This window comes from Polyodon spathula, chromosome 3 (assembly GCF_017654505.1).
Source record: "Polyodon spathula isolate WHYD16114869_AA chromosome 3, ASM1765450v1, whole genome shotgun sequence".
Taxonomy (NCBI): Eukaryota; Metazoa; Chordata; class Actinopteri; order Acipenseriformes; family Polyodontidae; genus Polyodon; species Polyodon spathula.
The window spans coordinates 8,782,821-8,803,660 of NC_054536.1; the positions used below are offsets into that span (position 1 = coordinate 8,782,821).

The 20,840-nt window shown below is 35.1% G+C and overlaps 1 protein-coding gene and 1 non-coding gene across 2 annotated transcripts; one reads left to right on the forward strand and one right to left on the reverse strand.

Annotated features, from left to right (window-relative positions):
• Positions 1-1,094: 1,094 nt before the first annotated feature.
• commd3 (COMM domain containing 3) lies at positions 1,095-5,422 on the reverse strand. The gene is made up of 6 exons (XM_041239953.1): positions 5,413-5,422; positions 5,011-5,137; positions 4,817-4,880; positions 4,327-4,383; positions 4,130-4,189; positions 1,095-1,408 (listed from the first exon to the last, which is right to left on the reverse strand). The coding sequence occupies exons 1-6, from the start codon at positions 5,420-5,422 to the stop codon at positions 1,349-1,351; spliced, it is 378 nt and encodes a 125-aa protein (XP_041095887.1). The 3' UTR covers positions 1,095-1,348.
• A 14,409-nt stretch (positions 5,423-19,831) lies between these two features.
• Positions 19,832-19,905, forward strand: trnan-guu. Its single transcript has one exon. It is a non-coding gene; the product is annotated as a tRNA-Asn (tRNA).
• Positions 19,906-20,840: the final 935 nt, after the last annotated feature.

A 20,840-nucleotide genomic window follows, 5' to 3' on the forward strand; every position in this document is an offset into this window, starting at 1 on the left:
ATTATTATTAAATATTATATTATGTATTTTTCACCGTTCTCCTGAGTCTCTTTCGTTCCCCCGGTGACTAAGAATAAAATTTCCCCGAAACATAACACAGTGTGTAGATCATTGTAACATTTTTTTACCATGACTTATTTGTCTTGGCCACACTCATTATCTTCATGAGGTTTAGCGTTTTTAGGAACATGGTGCTTCGTGCTATGTTGCCCTGTGCCAACTTAACTCTGTGAATCATCTCTTCAGTTGATAAATTGTCTTTTATTTAAAACACGTATCCCTACTAATTAAATTCGATTTGCAATTTACTTTTTCAGTTTCTGCTTTCTTACATTGAGTTTATGAAAAACTTTAGTTTAAGCAGTGGGATTATCATGCGGGAACGACATATTAACAAGTAAATCAATCAAACATATTTGCATGCAAGCTTTGGAAGGAAGCCCGTTATACTTTCATGGTATGTTCCTGCAAGTCTAAAATTCCACACACTAAACCTGAATATGCGCTAAACATACATGGCCTATAGTTATGGTGGTAGCCAAAATAATTAGCAGAAACGAGAAAACGTATCGGCCTATGAAGTGGTGTTGTTTCCATGTAAAACTGGTCAGAAGCAAATTCCGTTACCTGGACAAAAACAAACCCCGGCTTAATATGACGTCTTGGGAGCGTACAAGCGGACAGTGATACTAACTAATTCGTGTAAACGGAATAAACGTTTTAAAACCAATTTTAATTAACAAATGTTGACCGTTCCTTCTTCAAAAGATAAGGAGTGATAATATCTCAATTGTGTGTTTTTTCACTATTAATTAAAAGACTATTGACACCTCGGTGTATGTGATTATTATATTGTTAATTATGTGACAAATTGAATCCAAACAGGTTGTAAATGGATATAAGCCTGATAAAGATCTGCCGGCTTTAAATCCAGCAGAAACATGCTGAATCCCACAAATATTGCTGAAGCAGAACAAAAACTCAGAAAACGTTTGTATGCTCCATAATGCAGAAGTAAACACGATAATGTTGAGAAGATCATTTTCCTAGTGATCAATGGGGGAAAAAAAAAAAAAAAAAACACAAAACTCATGTACTTTTGAAATGTTTTTTTATTGTTACACACAAATATATAGCACGTGTTCTGCACGCCTTTTACAGTATTTGTTTAGTAGGGCTTGCTGTTTGACATTGGTTCATTAGATTTACGTATCAAATACATTTAAATTACTTCAACAATATACAATGCCCTGTGAAATATTTGAATTGGCGAAATTAAAACCCGAAGGTCGCTGTCTTGTTGTCAGGTTCCACCAGATTCTTCCAGCTATTCATCTCGCTTCATCGTTTATGTCCGAGTTTCTTTTTCGAGGCTTTTCGCTGCGTCTTTCATCTTCCCCACCAGGTCCTATAATTAAATAAGGCACAAGTTCCGAATTAATACGTGAATTGTAATGGGCGCTGTGCTCCAAGTCCACCAGCACAATGATGTGTATAAAACCAAATTACAAAAAAAACATGATGAATTTAGGCTAAACGAAAGGTCTGAGCTGCAAAATACTCTTTTGCTTAACGATGCAATGGAAATTTCTCCATGCTTTTTTTTTTTCAAAAGTTGCCTACACATTTGTTTTTAAGTCAAAATGTGCACTAATGAGAAATCATTATTTCTAACGAGTTCCCAAAGTAGATTTATAAACATACAAGCAATTTATATAGCATTACAAATCTAACTGTACTGAAAATAGTTAAGCAAACTCAAAAAAGCAAAACAACTGAGTTAAGATATTTAACCAACTTTAACGTTAAACGTCTCAATGCTATCTATTTCCACAGTTTTTGTCAAAAAGGAAACAATTGAAAATGCTTAGGAACAAAGAGATTTTTTTTTCTTTAACGGCGTTTTAAGAGCTAAATTTCTGACTGAGATTTACAAAGTATCCTCTCTGGGAAATATAATTTTCAAAATGTTCAAATTATTTTAAGTTTGATTTGACTTTTATAATGAGTTAAACTTGCCAGTTTTACAATTCGAATCAGTGACACTGGGGTTTCTCAAAGCAAATGTAGTTAATTACACAAAATATAAAAGAACGCCACGTGCAACATGATCAGGTATGCAATGTAAAACTAAAGTAATACTATAATTAACCTTTTAAACATCAAACACACTGTATATGTGAAACTGAACACTCTTGATAAATAGGAAAGGGGTGTGTGCACCGATTATACATTAAAAAAATCACAAGAACATATTTTCTTTAAATTGGGCCACTATTGTTTTTTTTTGTTTGTTTGTTTGAAAGCAACTGTAGGTTCATTGCAGAGCTCATCCTGCAAATTTATTTAAAAAAGAGTATCAATTACAAATCAGGTGGAAAGCATGTCACACACACAGTCAACGTATATATGTAAACCCCCCCCCCCCCCCCCCCCCGAATAAATCGATCTCCCAACTATAAAACGTTATTGTACAGTAAACACTATACGTGTAACTCCATCAAAACCATCAAGCAACCAATATTACTCACAAGTAATGTTGTTGAAGCTGACACCCTGGGATCCTTCAAGAAGCTGCTTGATGAGATTCTGGGATCAATAAGCTACTAACAACCAAACGAGCAAGATGGGCCGAATGGCCTCCTCTCGTTTGTAAACTTTCTTATGTTCTTATCATTATTTTTTTCTTCATAGAGCGGAAATATAATAATCAATTGAAAGGATAAACCATGTGTTGATCGTTTGCACAATACACTAATATTTGAGATTAATCACCTTGGGGGGGGGGGGGGGGGGTGTTCCTAACTGTGCAATCACAATTTTTATTTGAATTGCAAATCAAAATATGTCAAGTATTGCAGTATTTTGTCACAGATAAAATCGATTTACTGCACACTAATGACTATATAAGCTCAAAGAGCCAGCTGCCACTATACATATATATATATATATATATATATATATATATATATATATATATATATATATATATATAGAGAGAGAGAGAGAGAGAGAGAGAGAGAGAGAGAGAGAGAGAGAGAGAGAGAGAGAGATGTATGAAGAAGTTGTTAAGTACATATATAGATACTATCAACAAGTGTGCCACTTCCAGCAGCTGGGCAATAGTTTTACATTTTATGGACTCCCTTTTAATCAATAGGCACAAACATTACCCAACAGGTTGGATGTAAAAATCAGTCACTTACGGAAATCCTGCATGAATAATAAGTTTGTTAAGCATGTTGGTTAATAAGCACAGTACTACGTTGTTATTGTTGAAGGATTTAAATTTTAAATGCAAAATATTTTTTATTATTATTATTATTATAAAAAAAAAACGAGGTCTTACACATTAAATATATTTTACTAGCCGACACTTAGGGTTATATTCATACTATGATACAGGGGTCCTTATTTAAAATGGTCTAGTTACTGAAATATGCATGAGTGAATCTACTGCAAAAAAAAAAAAAAAAAAAAGGATGACGTCAGTTTGCAGAAGGTAATTAGGCAAGACAAAAATCAGAGTTTTGACAAAATAATGTACTGGAAAGGAATGTTGTAATTGATAGTTACAGCAGTGGGAAATTTTTATTAATTAATTTTTTCTTATACATTAAGGAGAGTGTCCTGATAGAGCAACATTCTCCTTGCTACTACTTCTTGAATATTGTCAAGACATCTTTTAGAAATACAAATCTTAGCTAATTGTTTCAAAAGTTATTGAGCTATTTCCACTTTATTATCCTTTCAGTTTGACCCTTGTGTTGTTCATATTGATTGAGGACAATCTTTTGTTTGGGTTTTTAGAGAAATTACAGACTACATGTTATTCTGGGGAAAAAAATAAAATAAAATTTAAAAAATAAAAAATCAGATTTATAACATTGAATCTTTCCTGTGCTAACATTCACATTATATAACTTTCATTCAAAAACTCTTTAAAATAAACAACACATCTGTTGCATTCTTTCAAAATTGGTTGTAAAGTGTAGATTAGTTTATCCAGTCTGCTGTTTTGTGATCACTATCTTTCCTGTTCCACCAGGCGGGTCTGCAAAATTGTGAGGGGTAAACTAGATCTAATATCTGCTGTGTTGAAATTTAATAATTGAATTGCCATTAATACCTGTAGTTGCTCCATTGTACAACTGAAATTAATATCATCTGTGGATCCTGAGCCCTTGATCTGTAACAAATATGTACATGTATTCAGAAACCATTCTGCACAATTAAACTTGAAAAATGTAATAAAATAGTGTGTGTGTGTGTGTGTGTGTGTGTGTGTGTCTGTCTATATATATATATATATATGCAATACTGTACCTCTACATTCAAGGTAATCAGATATGCAGGCTGGTTGACCTTGTGAACATGGCTGTTCTAAAATACAACAAAACACACTAAGTACAACTGAAACAAATGTCATGCAATTAATGACTTAAATCTTAATAAAAGCTTTTCCCAATACCTTTAGTTGATAATATTGTCGCCAAGAACCATCACATATATGCTATATTTTTAACGCAAAATGCTCAATCAATATACCATTTGCCATGACAATGAAGAAAATATGCACGTTTAACTTATTAAGGGTTATATTGTATTTAACGTTAGCCCAACGTAACATCTGAAACGTTTGTTGCTTTAAACATACCAAATCGTGCAAACAACTCACCTTCCTAGCAAGTTTTCCAATTTAGTTTGTTTTTTCTATAAAACAGAATGATCAAACAGGATCACAACAACGCAGTAATGGAGCTGGTTAATTGAACACAGTTACTTTGTGGTTAAGTGCATATGAACAAATCCTAACCTGGTGTTCACTGTAAAAAATGTCTATTCGTTTCCCATCAAATTTACATTCTTCAAGAAATGTGCTGAAATAGAAAAACAATGATATATATATATATATATATATATATATATATATATATATATATATATATATATATATATATATATATATATATATATAAATGTAACAATTAAATAACTGAAGGTCTTTACCTAAGTGTTGATTTGTCTGCATTGTGTTTTGAAATCTCCAGTATTGAGGTTGTGGCAGCTACATGGCAATGTTTTAACAAAGTAGGGTCAACATGTTTTAACTCGCCCAGCAGATACTCGGGGTCATCTAAAATTAATAATAATAATAATAATAATAATAATAATAATAATAATAATAATAATAATAATAATAATAATGTGTTTAATTGTCTACAACCTGACAAACAGTGGCTAATTGTGGTTGTTGTTCATGATATTCTAATGTACATTTAAATAAAAATGTACATTTAAATAAAAATGTACTATGAATTACATTTCTTTGCCGTATAATCCACAACCAACGAACTGCAAAAATAACGTGTATTGTAATGGGCCAACATTTAGGATATAAGCGATGCTTACTGGACGCCATGTCACACGATACAAAAAAAAAAAAAAAAAAAAAAAAAAGTTTTTAAGATGGCTATATTATACACCATAAACACAACACAGCGTTAATCCCAGCATGCTCTAATAGCGACAGTCACGAGTGCAAGTTTATTTGCCATGACAACGACAGGAATACCGTCGCTGCAGACCGGTGAATTTACAGAAAAGCAAGCTCCTGGTTGAAATGCACAGACGGAATTGAAATACGGCCAGTAGGTTAGTGGATTCGTCGTGGCCACCTTGCCATTGAGATAACTTATGAAGATATATCCACAGCAGCATATTTTACATTGTAAACCGATGAACTGGGAAAATGGCACAATGCTACAGATCAATGGTGTGTGTTTACAAACATTGTATAGACCCGATTTTGTCCTCCTCTTTTTTACTTACAACAGCACACTTTAGTTGACACAGTGTGAATACAATGGGCAAACAAGTTTGGTATGTAGTCTCTACGAAATAAGAACATGGTTAACGTTAATTTTGATAACAGACGTAAGGTCAAGAAATAAAGGTTGCGATATCAACACTAAGCAATAACAGACACTGAATCTCCGCTTCCTTTTGGGCCATGCATAAGTCTACACGTATATGGGTCAATTCGAGGACATGCTGTGTTTATTTTTTAGATTCTCGTTTTAAGAGCCCGTCGCACAATTCTGCGGTGTTGTTATGGGTATACGGCCCTGCTTGTTGCCTGGTCTTGTGAAACCCTCACAAAGCAGAGAGGCCAGACAGAAACAATCGGTGGAGGTTTCCTGTGTCTGAAAACTCAATCGCAATACACTGAAATTAGGTATTAAAAAGAGCTCACCTAAGATCGCGGCACCACAGTGGGGAGATATAAGGCTTTGAAATGAGATACGTAAAAAAACTTAGAACATTTTTGTGCTAAATTGTTCAGGATCCGCCAAAAACTGAAGCCCCATTTGCACATACTCCGACAGCTCCATTGTGGTTGCATCGACCTTCGACACCGGCCACGTGACTACAATCAGCTGGTGCTTTTGCTGCCTCGATCCACTTCTCTATACATCAAGCAGTTACAGCTTTTCCACATCATAGCTTGCTTTGTGCGGGATTTAGATTGATGCTTGCTTATCACCACCTTGATCACTTTACTGTAAAATGCCCCCAAAAGGCTATATTGTTATCAGTTGTGTTATGCGAGAGGCTTCTACTATGATACCATACATTGTACAGGGCTACCCCTAGTCTAGATTACTGATCATTTCTGATAACGATCGTCATTCTGTAGAACGTGACATTTGTTTATAATAAATGGTTTCAATTTTGAAGCCCCGATAAAATATTACCATTATGTCTAAGTTGTTTCTTATTAATTTTCGCAACCACAGCGTCAATAGCCATTGTTCTTCAGTTCATTTTTACTTTGGGGATGAAGGTTCAACATCTTTCAAGTATTTTCTATATTGCTCAGTCTCATAGTTTTTAGTCAGAAGTCGGTACTTCTTCATTTGAGAAACCGATTCGTTAAAGGTCCTACCTTCTTAAATACCTACGATCTTAATTCAAAATGGATTGCAAATTATTGGAAGCCTAATCTTAGTAAAGCTTCCCATAGAAAAGCAAAGTGTAATAAAGCATAGTGAATGCATGGTAAAGTGTAGGTAAGCATCAAAATCCCAGAGATGTATGGTAAAATATATTAGAAAAAAACGTGGCAAAGCATGGTAACCTATGGTAAATGTATTATATAACCATGGGAAAATTACAAGGTACAGTGCAAAACACGTGGCAAACTTTTATAAATGTAATTACTAAGATATATATATATATATATATATATATATATATATATATATATATATATATATATATATATATATATATATATACATACACACACACACATACACACACATATATATAATTTAAGTAGACGTATACTGGAAGGTCATTCGTACCTTAGATATATATGTATATTTGTATAAAAATATTTTTATGTTTAGAGAGAGAGAGAGGAGAGAGAGAGAAGCAGGAGGAGAGAGTAGAAGAAGCTCGAGGTCGCTCTCTTCGTCTCTCTCTCTCTCTCTCTCTCTCTCTCTCCATTGTGGATTATTGGATTGAATGATCACTAGTAACTCGATTATTTCATTCATAAATCTATGTTTTGTAACATTTTGTAAAGTTTGTTGAAACATGCCTGGATACTTTGTAATCAATTCGTTAGGCTTCATTGCACTAGTTAACTAAGCAGTCATAGAAGATAATGAATGGATGCCTACAAAAGTAACTTAGGTGTTTGCACATTATTTATTATAAATATAAAGCGACACCGGTACAGTATGTGATTGTATTATTTACTTAAATTATAATTTAAAAGTTTGTGCATAACTTATTATTCATTGCAGGTTTTCAGTTATACCCCTTTAATTGCGCATTTTGCGTGCCGTGGTGCAACTATGTACCGTTTGATTAATAAGCAACACTTACGCCAATATAAAGCTCTGAATACCAACTCCAGCGTATATTCTTATCTTCATACGTTCTCTTTCTGTTATAAAATCAGTCGAGCGAGCAAGCAGGTAAATAAATACACAAATAAATATATAAATAAAATACGCATTATACGTGCTTTAATAAATTAAGATACGACTGAAATATGTTTATTTATTTATTTATTTATTTATTTATTTTTATTGAATATGTTATTCAACATCATATTTTCAGAATCCCAGCAATTACTAATGTATTGGATTGATTATTTCTATGAGGTGAGAAAAGGGCTATGTTTGGTCATTGCGTTAAACAATCAAACCAGCACCAACATTATTATTATTATTATTATTATTATTATTAGTTTGTTTGTTTGTACATTTTTGGTAACATTTCACTAGTTTGTAAGGGGCTAAATGTTGTATGCTTGCGTTGGTCTGTGGATGGAAAGTATAGACACTGCATTAGCCACCATAGAAAAGGACAATCCCTGCCATCATGTACCTGGCATCATAATGTATTTATATAATCTTATATTGTTATTTACATATTCATGATGTAGGCTTCAATATCAACCACAAAAATATGAATTGAATGTATTACTGTACATATTTGTTTGTAAGGCATTGGTGAATATTTGAATGTCATTTTACTCTTTGATATTTTAATTGTTATTTGAAACCATAAAACAATTAGAAACAATTAGAAATGTTTTGTCTAGACTTTACCAAGCTGTAGTTGTCTGTTAGGACTATGTTTAGAATGAGCGTTTTTTTAAGATCTGGCCCTGGCAGGCTGGGATCAACAGACACAATGTATACAAAAAGACATTCATTGACATGTGGTTTGTTTGATGAGGAAGAGCTAGCAACACAGGTTAAGTCTTCTATTGTTCAGATTAAAGTAGAAGCTGGGACTTGAATTAATTCATGCCTGGGGCTAGTTTTAAAATAGCTAAGCTGTAACCATCACCATTATTTATTGATGGAATTTCAATCAGAATGTGCTCATCTGTTTACAGCATGGGGATATGAGTACTGGGTGTGGGAGTGAAGTTACAATGAGCTTGTGTGATTTATTTTGCTTTTCTGGATACCCGTTGTTGTGATTTTAAAACAGTAGACAAAAGTATTTATTTTGTTTCCTACATAATTTGAGGTGGCTGGAGCTCTCTACTAAATACATACAATAAGAGGAGGCGAAGTGGCTTACATTGAGCTGAAAATGTAGATTTCTTACTGTTTAATAATGGCTGAGCCATAACCAGGTCAATACGCTATAAGAGTGATGGCTGTGGCTTCATTTTGATTTTCTCTCGGGCTGGATTCTAAAATGTACAGTGCATGTTACGACAGTGAATACCCCATTGAACAGGGGTCGGGAACGCTGGTCAGGGGTTTAACTGGTTCAATTGAACAAATAAGGACATGGTTGAATCAAAGACCTAGAATAAATGTTGCATACCCATTCATCCTGCACCTAACACTGGATTGAATACGTGGACTGTAAGAAGTGGACTCAGAATCAGGGGCCAGAACTATGACAGAGACTAGATAAAGAACAAACTCTAATATGTCCTACCCTAGCGTAACTCAGGGAGGGCCAGTTCCATTTCAGGAGGGTCATTACACTCCTGGTGAATAGCCACAATTAAATCATTAACTACTTTATGGCCTGGAAGGAGGTTTAATTAATTCAATTAACACTGAAGAACAGACTTACCAGCGGCTTACAAGATGTGTTTGTTGTAGCTATTTATACGTTATGATGAGGCATGTGAAATGTGATGAAAATTAATTCAATTTAAATGAGTCTGTGTAAATTGCATCTCTAAAAACTAGACGATTGTTGTTTAATTGTATTCAGGTTCAGTCGTTAAGTTAGATGCTCGTCCCTTGCACACACTCCATATTTACATATTTAAATCATAATGATCTCAGTGAGAGGTCTCAAGTGGCTCCTGCGGTAGAAGCACCATCGATTGGGTGCAATGTCAGTCATGCAAGAGTGGATCCAATTGTCCTGAGTTGCCAGTCTTAGCTGGAGGCCCACAGGAAGCGCATCGTTGATATTGTTTCTGGTACTACAGGGTAGAAAGTAAAAATGACTGGGTTAATAGTTTGGACAGAAAAACGTGTGCTATTTAAAAATAATACTCCTTAAGGTTTTGTGACTAGGGATTTATATACCAGGACCAAGCTTTGCAGGCAATTCCAATGGCTGCACGTTTGATATGCATGTTAGGTCAGTGTGTTCCTGTAGGATAGTAGACACATGTCTTAAAGGTATATCAACTCTTACAACACTATGATATGAGATTTTGTTACTTCAAAATGACATTTCACCAATTTTCTGAAGTGCTACTGGTTTCATGCATTAAACAAGGTTGGATTATTTGCTTTAAAACAGTGGTATAAATTGTAAATAGCATTAAGATAAATGTAGTTCAACATTTGAGTACCTGCAGCTATATTATTTTCAATTATTAAATTAAATATTTAAGCATATTGGTAAGACTCATATTTGATAATACATACATATGCACGTTTGCCATCATATAATACAATGGCAAGCTTTGTCAGTCTCTTTTCAAACAAAGCTAGTTACAGCACATCCCTGTGCTATCATGTGATGGAACTGAAATGACATTGTTGTACACATGTGATCGGATATAGCTTAACAGTCTAATAATAAAAGGAAAACACCAATTATTGGCCCACGGTTCTCCCTTAAAAGTCTCTCTAAAAATTCAGATTATGCAGTATAAATAACAGACGATTGCATTTTAATATGCATGATTGAGTATATATGTGATAGATTGCCCTCTGGTCACACTTTTTCCTTCTTCAAATAAACACTTTTAGATACAGAATGCCAGGAAACACCGTAGCATGTGTTTATTATGTACAACAAACAGAAAAATAAACAAAACAAAACCTAACCCGATCTTGGGTCCTAACTAAACAAATGTTTCCCTAACTAATAACAAGGCAGGCTAAGCCTGTTACCTTGTCACCAAAACCAAATCGTAATCCAAATACCTTTCCAATAGTTTGTTGTCCTGTTTCCACAATAAACAGCCCACTTGCCCAACAAAACTCCTACTATTTCACTCACTCACTCACTCACTCACTCACTCACACACACACACACACACACACACACACACACACACACACACATAAGAACATAAGAACATAAGAAAGTTTACAAACGAGAGGAGGCCATTCGGCCCATCTTGCTCGTTTGGTTGTTAGTAGCTTATTGATCCCAAAATCTCATCAAGCAGCTTCTTGAAGGATCCCAGGGTGTCAGCTTCAACAACATTACTGGGGAGTTGATTCCAGACCCTCACAATTCTCTGTGTAAAAAAGTGTCTCCTATTTTCTGTTCTGAATGCCCCTTTTTCTAAACTCCATTTGTGACCCCTGGTCCTTGTTTCTTTTTTCAGGCTGAAAAAGTCCCTTGGGTCGACACTGTCAATACCTTTTAGAATTTTGAATGCTTGAATTAGGTCGCCACGTAGTCTTCTTTGTTCAAGACTGAACACGCACACACACACACACACACACACACACACACACACACATCCTTTTAAACTTAACTAATTAATGAGTTCATTGAATTAACCTGGAGTTGGTTCCAACTCCAGTAACCACTACTGCTTAAAAGACAAGACCAAAACTGTGGTATTTTCTAGGATACTGCCGGCACCTTACAAAGGACCATATGGACAGCTGGAAATAATTAATCTAAACGCATGGCTGAAGACGTGGTGAATATAGGCTTCACCTATCTTGATCGCTGGACCACATTCTACAACAAGGACTATCTGTATAGACAGGACGGACTGCACTTAAATAAAAAGGGAACCAATCTACTTGGAGAAAAGATCCTCAATGCAGGTTCAGAAGCATTTAAACTAGAAAGGAAGTGGGGAGAAATCAACAAAAAAACAGAATGGAGACATCATCAAAACAAGGACAACAACTCATTTGAACTGCGTGTAGCAAAGGAGAAGCCATACTAATGGGGGATTTCAGCTTCCCACATATAAAATGAGAAAACCTGGTGGTAGCACGACAGACGAAATTGAAATGGTGGAAATGACAAACGACTGCTTCCTAACACAATTTGTCAAGGCACCGACTAGAGGGGAGGCATGCCTTGATTTAGTCTTTTCAAATAATGAAGACAGAATAACTAAAACATTGGTCAGAGAACCACTAGCAAACTCAGACCACAACATGTGCTTTTTAAAGCCCCCAAAGTAATGACTAAAGCTAAGGTTTACTATTTTAGAAAAGCAAACTATGAAGGTATGAAACAGAGACTAACTGTAGATTGGAGTAAAATAGAGAAAACATCCACAGAAAAAGGATGTCTGTTCTTCAAAAATGTAGTACTAGAGGCGCAAAATAATTACATCCCTAAAGCACACAAATCTAAATGTAAAACTAAATTGCCAAAATGGTTTAATAGATCAATTAAAAAAAAATATTCAGCGAAAAATGGCACTTTAAAAAGGGACCAAAAACGAAGTACACAGAAAGAGTACACGGAACTGCAAACACAAGTCAAAAAGGAAGTTAGAAAGGCCAAGTGAAAAATAGAAATTAACATTGCTAAGGGGGCTAAAACCAATTCCAAAATGTTTTTCCAATATTACAACACCAAGAGAACATTCAAAGAGGAGGTTAAATGTTTAAGAGATACAAATGGCAAAATCATAGAAGCAAATATATTAAATGATTACTTTTCACAAGTTTTTACAAAGGAGGATACGGACAACGTGCCTCACATTGTCCCAGTTCCTATCCAGTTTTAAATAACTTTAGCATAACCGAGGCAGAAGTGTTAAATGGACTAGGAGCTCTTAAAATAAACAAATTCCCAATAGTACTCAAAGAAATGAAAGAAGTTATTTACAAACCGATAACCAAGATCATGCAACAGTCTCTTGACACAGGGGTTGTACCGACAGACTGGAAAATTAGAAATGTAATACCGATCCACAAAAAGGGAAACGAAACTGAACCAGGTAACTACAGGCCAATAAACCTAACTTCTATTATATGCAAACTTATGGAAACTATAAGAAGATCCAAAATAGAAAATTACCTATATGGTAACAATATACTGGGAGGTTTTAGGAAAGGGAGATCGTGTCTAACTAACCTGCTTGATTTTTTTGAGGATGCAACATTGATAACAGATCACTGCAAAGCATATGACATGGTTTATTTAGATTTCCAGAAAGCTTTTGACAAAGTCCCACATAAAAGATTAATTCTCAAACTGAACGCAGTAGAGATTCAAGGAAACACATGTACATGAATTAGGGAGTGTTTAACATGTAGAAAACAGAAAGTACTGATTAGAGGAGAAACCTCAGAATGGAGCGAGGTAACCAGTGGAGCACCACAGGGATCAGTATTAGGTCCACTGCTATTCCTAATCTACATTAACGATTTAGATTCTGGTGTAGTAAGCAAACTTGTTAAATTTGCAGACGACACAAAAATAAGAGGAGTGGCAAACACTATAAATATCATATTGGAGATACTGAAATTGAAGAAGGAAACTATGAAAAAGACCTAGGAGTTTTTTTGACTCAGAAATATCTTCATCTAGACAATGTGGGGAAGCTATAAAAAAGGCCAACAAGATGCTCGGCTACATTGTGAAAAGTGTTGAATTTAAATCAAAGGAAGTAATGTTAAAACTGTACAATGCATTAGTAAGACCTCATCTTGAACATTGTGTTTAGTTCTGGTTACCTCGCTATAACAAGGATATTGCTGCTCTAGAAAGAGTGCAAAGAAGAGCGACCAGAATTATTCCGGGTTTAAAAGGCATGTCATATACAGACAGGCTAAAAGAATTGAATCTACTCAGTCTTGAACAAAGAAGACTATGCGGCGACCTAATTCAAGCATTCAAAATTCTAAAAGGTATTGACAATGTCGACCCAAGGGATTTTTTCGACCTGAAAAAAGAAACAAGCACCAGGGGTCACAAATGGAGATTAGACAAAGAGGCATTCAGAACAGAAAATAGGAGGCACTTTTTACACAGAGAATCGTGAGGGTCTGGAATCAACTCCCCAGTAATGTTGTTGAAGCTGATACCCTGGGATCCTTCAATAAGCTGCTTGATGAGATTCTGGGATTGATAAGCTACTAACAACCAAATGAGCAAGATGGGCCGAATGGCCAACTCTCGTTTGTAAACTTTCTTATGTTCTTATATATATATATATATATATATATATATATATATATATATATTTCTTTTTCTAATGCTTGCAATCCTTCTGGGTGTTTTGTGTTTGTACTGTCTTTTTTTATATAGCTTATATAAGATGCTTTGCCCAGACTCAAGAGCTGGTCTTCAGTTCCCGTTGCTTGCCATTGACATGTGTAAAACAGGTTAGATACACTAAAGTGTTTTTTTATACAAGTAAAAGCCAGCTCCATGTAGTGATCAGCTGCTTTAGATCAAGTTTCCTTTTGCTTTTCTGCCAGTACACTCCTGTGCATTAGATGAGGCTGCTGACACTTACTGTTATAAAGACACTTTGACTGCTTTAGCCAACAACTAGAACAAAACCGTAACACAGACTTATTAGAAACATAGAACAACACAATATTTGAGTAATTGCAATAAGAACCACAGCTAAAAAGGAATGGGGTCATAAAAAATGCTTTGAAAATAAATGTACTTGGAAGAAGCTTCTTACTCTGGAACAAGTACTCAGATAATGCCTTATTTGTTATGGTTACAAATATGGATTTACGTTTCTGAAACTGTCCATGGTACTTGCAGGCTCTCTTCACTGACAATAGGAAGCACTGAACTGTATAATCATGGAAATAGGCATGTGAGCTTATATGGGAAGTCCATTTATACACAAGAGCATGTGCTTTTATGTATGAAGTGAAAGAATTCTCATGCTCCCCCACACAGTGGGTTTTTTTTTTTTTATAATCTCTGGTGAGCATTTTTTTCCTGCCAGTTCGAAAGTTTTGCATGTTGTGGGGGGCTTATTATTGGAAATATCAACTGGATGAGCCCATTGAAAAAACTGCTCACCAGTTATTATAAGATTATGATGGAACTGGTTTAATAAAGCATCTTTTGAATGAGGGTGTTTCATTATTATCAAGGAACATGCCTCGCCAATGCCTTTATCACTATCATACTACAACTTTTTTTATAAAGTGAATTGAGCAAAAGCGATTTATTTCATTGATTAATTTTCTTACTCAAACTGAATTTAAGATGATTTTCAGATAAGGTTAGAGAAGATTTCTTATTTTATTGACACTGTTTACCTATTTGATTTTGCATGTTGGTCAGTAAGTAAATCTCCTTTGAAAAGAACTAGAAATGAGACATGTACAAATAGAGCCCTGCTGTACTCCAGTACACAACTGCACACAAAGGACAACCAATTCAATGGTGAGCAACATTATCACTGGGCCATCATCTGTTTTGCTGATGGGTAAGTCACATGTACTAATTGCAGTAACACTTCTGCAGTACGTTTGACCGTCAAACAAAGCGATTAGAAGGCTCTTTTTGGTTCCACTGTATTCAAAAGAGGTGATTGTCCAAAAAAATAACGGCAGCTAAGTTTATGTGAAGGTTAGTTCATTAATAGAAGGAATTAATAAATGAATTAATTGACTGCTGAATTATTCTGTCTAATGGTATTATATGTTGGCCTACATCATGGCAATTTGATATACTGTAAAGACCTATATAAGGAATTGTAAATTTAGCATTTTTGGTTCCCAAGCCCCAGCAAAGAAGCAAAAATGCCCCAAGTTCACAGACAGTTTGTAGAATTCCTAGCTGTGCTCTGGTAGATTTTTTAATAGGTTTGAGTTCACATGGACCCCTTGCTTCTCATTTTCAATTAATGATTCCAGCGTGTTTTATTCTTTAACTATATCGAAAAGACATATGGATTTACAGAGTCAGTATCACATCCATATAAGTTATGACAACACCTCTAAGATGCATTGAACCTTGCTATGCTATTTCCTGTCTTCCCAGAGCACTTGAAATCATTTGCTATACTTTTTCAGCATTAAGAACTTCTTTGGGCAGCTCTGATCTATCCCGGTGTTTGGTGGTATGTTTACGTTTTTGGCTACAGTCCTGGAATTAGCCTCTTCATTTTTTCCAGTCAGGTAGGGTGCTATGAAAGTCAGTAGATGCACCTATTTTTCTCATTGGGAGGTTACCCAATCTGCTGAGGTTGCTAGGATATGCACCGTGTCTAGCAGTGCTATCTGGGATGAATGAACTCAAAGCCTATCGTTTTTAGACACCATTAAAACATCATTTTTTAAATTTCATAAAATGTCTACTGCCATAGTAATTATACACCAAGAGGGCTCTGGTTGTGAGCTTAAAATTTCAACTCTCCAAAGTTCCCTAAAATTATCTTCCCTAATATTAGCAGCAAGAAATAAAACAGAGCAGCATTTCCCTTTTCTTTTTTAAAATAATAATTATTTACTAGCGTATGTGTAGACTAGATATCTTTTATATTTGATTTTGCCTATGTCTTGAAAATACACCTTCTAATAAATAATTTGAAAATGTTTATAACAAACATGAGTCTAAGAACGTACATCATTACTGGTTCTGCTGATGGCCTTAAAGTGAGGTTTAACTGTAATCTGCTGTGCAAGTATATACTATTTTTTAACGTAATCTATGCTGTCTCCATGTTAGTGGAACTGCATTAGCTTCAGCTGTTGCTTTGGTTTGATACTTGACATCTGTTATTAAGTTAGATCTACAAACGGTTTCTGGATGTAGTTCATGCACAATGTTTTCTTAAGAACAATCTGCTGATGTATTTTATTAAAAACATGGGGCCTAAACTTTTTTTTTTTTTTTAATCTCCGATTGGCACAATATCTCACTATAGTTCTCTAAAACATAGGCTCTTAAATCTTAAGCTTAATTCTTCCAAAACAACAAGTAAAGTGCTTTCTTCTGTCAGACAACTTGTACTGTACTGTATTGCCATGTGTTTCACTTCAGCTTCTACTGGTGCATAATTATTTGATAGCATCAGTCGCTTCTTTCAGCCTTTTAATACTAGTAGGGCCTGACCCACAGTGGGAACTGGGATAGGTGTTTTTATACATCTTAGTATTTGTATTAATTGTTTTACATTATAGTTTAGATGCACAAAAAAAACGTACCACAAAAAAGCTCAGTGTAGAGTATATTAATAAAGAAATGGTTCAGAATCTGCTGCATATTCATTATTAATAAACACTTGATGTACTGCGTATACTCTTTGTGTGCTGTGGAGAATCGTAGGCTCATATTTTGAAGTAAGTGAAAAAAAAATCAATGTGAACAATATGAAACTGGTAAGAAACTAATGAACACAATAATTTAATTATTCCTCTAGTATTAAATGAATGTTTTTATACTTAAAGAAAAATACACAGACTTTGCACTTCAGAATAACAACAACAACAATTAATATTTCTACAGCACCTTTCATCACAAGGATCCCAAGGTGCTTCACGTACACACACACACACACACACACACACACACACAAAGAGCAATTCAATTAAAAACAAACTGATACAGAATTTGATAGAAATTTAAAAGAGATACAAAATTTAAATTAATTGTAAAAAATCTTGTTTGTAGAAATAAAAAATAGCCTAAAACAAGAACATTAGAAAATTGGAATTTAAAAAAGGACAAAAAGAAAATACAGTTTTGATTGTAAAATAGGAAAGCTAAGGTAGTAAAGCATAAGTAGGTTTTCAATCTTGACATAAAAAAAGAGTCTATAACTCAGGAGCTTTACAAGGCCCTTGACTCTTTCTCTGTGTTCTCACTGTAAAAAAACAATAAGATTTTAAACAGGACTGAGATAATGAGAAATGTTTTCAGGTGAGATAAAAACTTACAGAATAAAACACACTAAAATATTGCCTGTTTAACTATGAAGCAGAACATTTTCCAAAATGCATCATACTTTTACAGTCACTAAAGCTATTGATGTGATGAGTGCTTATTTTGGAAAATGAATCACACAACTCAGTATTTCTGTAGACTTGACTGTGTCAGAGGTCTAAAATCTACACATGAGTAATGATGCACTGAGCTTATATGTATGAATCATCTTATACGTGTGTAGGTATATCACTTTTACACAGGTATATCATACATTTTCGCATGAACAGCTTATTACATTTTGATTAAAATTATATTGTTATTTCTCTTAATTTATTTAGGAGTATTAGATTCTGGTGATATATGGCAATGTCTGTCTGTACATTTGCCTATCTGTATGTCACACTGACATTTTTCCATATGCTTATTGAGTGCATTAGATGGCATACTTGTTTGAAGAAATGTCACTATTCACCTGAAAGATATGCATGGCTTCAATGCATGAAGCCCTGAATCTTAAACAAGATGGTGAAAATGACGGCCAGCATTCCACCAATAAAGATGAAGATTCTGACAAATCTAACGAAATAGGTTGAATGCATTACTATTCATCTCAATCTTACTGGATAAAGATGAACATGTCCAATTGGAACAAGCCCAATGATAAATGCTAAAAATATAGCAATGAATGTGTTTAGAAGAATATTTTGGCATTAAACTCTGCTTAACAGTGTATAATTTTGACCCTTGTGTGCTATGAAAATGTTCCTATCCTGTAATAAATACAAGAATACAAATAGACCAGGGCAGCACCTGTATATTTAATTCCATCTACTTTAATGTATGAAATCTACAGATCGCTTTGATAGTTTTTTTTTTTTTTTTTTTTTTTTTTTTTTTTCCAGCAGTGAACCTCTAAAGGGATAATATGAATTAAAAAAGGTTAGTATGTCATGAGCATGATGTAAGATCTGGTGAGCATGACATACTGGTAGTTTCTTGTGAGCACAGCATAATATCTTATTTGCACAACATGGATAAGCCCCTTTCACACTGGCATGCTCTACCCGGGTTGGAACCTGCTTGGGTCAGGACCCGATGTTATGCAGGTCAGCTGTGCGATTTCACACTGCTTTTGATAAAAAGGTTGACCTGGGTGACAGTACACAATGCCTGTATCAATGCCCTGGAAGCAGCTTGTTTGAGGACGCTTCCATCCAAACTTCTTTGGATTGAACCATCAACCGAGGTGCAAATGTTTCTTCATCCCTGCTGCAATCTGGCTCATGGTGTGTCTCAAGCAACACAAATATGGCTAAACAGAATAAACAAAAAATGGTTCTTGTGGAAGTGAAACCTTCAGGCAGGTGTGGCTGTTTATTACTTCGTCCACTTTCTGACATCATCATGCATTTTGTCTTGTTCAACCCAGGTATGACCAAGGATTGACCGAAAATATGATATGACCAAAGATTGTGATCTGGGTAGCAAGGACTAGGGTCGGGACCAGTGTGAAACGGAGTCAGTAAATGACTTTGTCAATACAAGTGGAACCTTTTCTATGAAATAATCCCATACTTCTCAAAATACGTTTTAAATGTCTTTCAATTGTCACCAGCATCTAACCAGAGGTGGCATTCTAACGAGGTCAAACTCAGGTTTCAAGCTGTAGCTGGCAGTGTTTATATGACTGCTTGGTATTTACTACTCAGCCTCCAAATCATGTTACACTGCACCAACAGAGAAAATGAAGGAGTCTTTTGTACTGCACTAGAATTTTTACATGAACATCAGCATTGATGATACAAAAAAAAAAACAACCGAGGACACGCCCTCCGTGTCGTCATAGCTAGTTACAGCCATGCTTGTCACATAATTATGACGGGTGTGAAGTACAAAAATATATTCTTCATACCGATGTGCCCGACTTCATACCCCGACCCACCCACACCATACTGTGTAACATTGCAGTAAAGCCAGTGTCTCTGTGGCGCAATCGGTTAGCGCGTTCGGCTGTTAACCGAAAGGTTGGTGGTTCAAGCCCACCCAGGGACGACGGTTTTTTATTTTATTTTTTTATTATATTTAAAAAAAAAAAAAAAAAAAGTTTTTAAACATATTTCTACATATGTTAGTGCACGCATGGTGCATTGTTCTTTGATGTTATGGATATTTAGATTAAAACAAAGCTAATATCCTTGTACCTGTTGTTCCTTCAGTAATACACTGAGTGGAGTTGTGAAATCAAACAGTAGCATCGGTGTAATTTGACGTTTTTATGATTTCGTTATTAATCATTAGATTGTACCTACTTTAAAAGGGTAAATAAGCAAATTGGGTCCAGACTGAGAATTACCTTTCTACGATTCTTTAATTGCTTGACGAATAGTTTATCATTTTAATGAGAATATATTGCATAAGCCTACTGCATTTTTTAAAAATTATTTTAAGGACCCCTATTTCACTCAAAGGGATTTATATAGCCTATCTGCACCGCATATCGTGTCCTAATTAGCCTATATCAGAGGGCAGTTGTTAGAATATGGATTCTGAAACAAAACGTGATTCGATGGGCTTGTCTGGAATGGGTAGCCTACTATATGGTATGGGGGGAAATAAAAAACACCCCGAATGCTATTGATTACAGGCAGTATAATTTTAAAGTACAGCGCATTGGTAATGTTTTGCTAGTGCTGGTCGCAATACGTAAATGGAAAAGCTGAGTTTTCAGTGTCGTCATAAGATTAACTGTAGCCTTTGCAGACAAATGATCGCCAATGTTATGTAAATTAGCTATCATTTCAACGATGAACGCATTGATTCCGGGAAATATGTGCAAAACAGCAAGCACGTCTTTGCTGTGTGTCTAGGGACTGACTAGTCGATTACATGACAGGCGCCTTTCCCCTTTTCCGTGGGCTTAACAGCAGCTGCGGTTTTTAAAGTGTTGAGATAGCGCCTAAAGGTCATATAGCACTTGCGTTTTTCAA

Excerpts from the sequence above, each read along its gene's own strand:
- commd3 (XM_041239953.1), bottom strand. Across the intron at positions 4,881-5,010 it reads GCAGACAAATCAACACTTAG|CACATTTCTTGAAGAATGTA; the intron begins GTAAAGACCTTC and ends TTTCTATTTCAG. Across the intron at positions 4,384-4,816 it reads TTTTTTACAGTGAACACCAG|AACAGCCATGTTCACAAGGT; the intron begins GTTAGGATTTGT and ends GTTGTATTTTAG.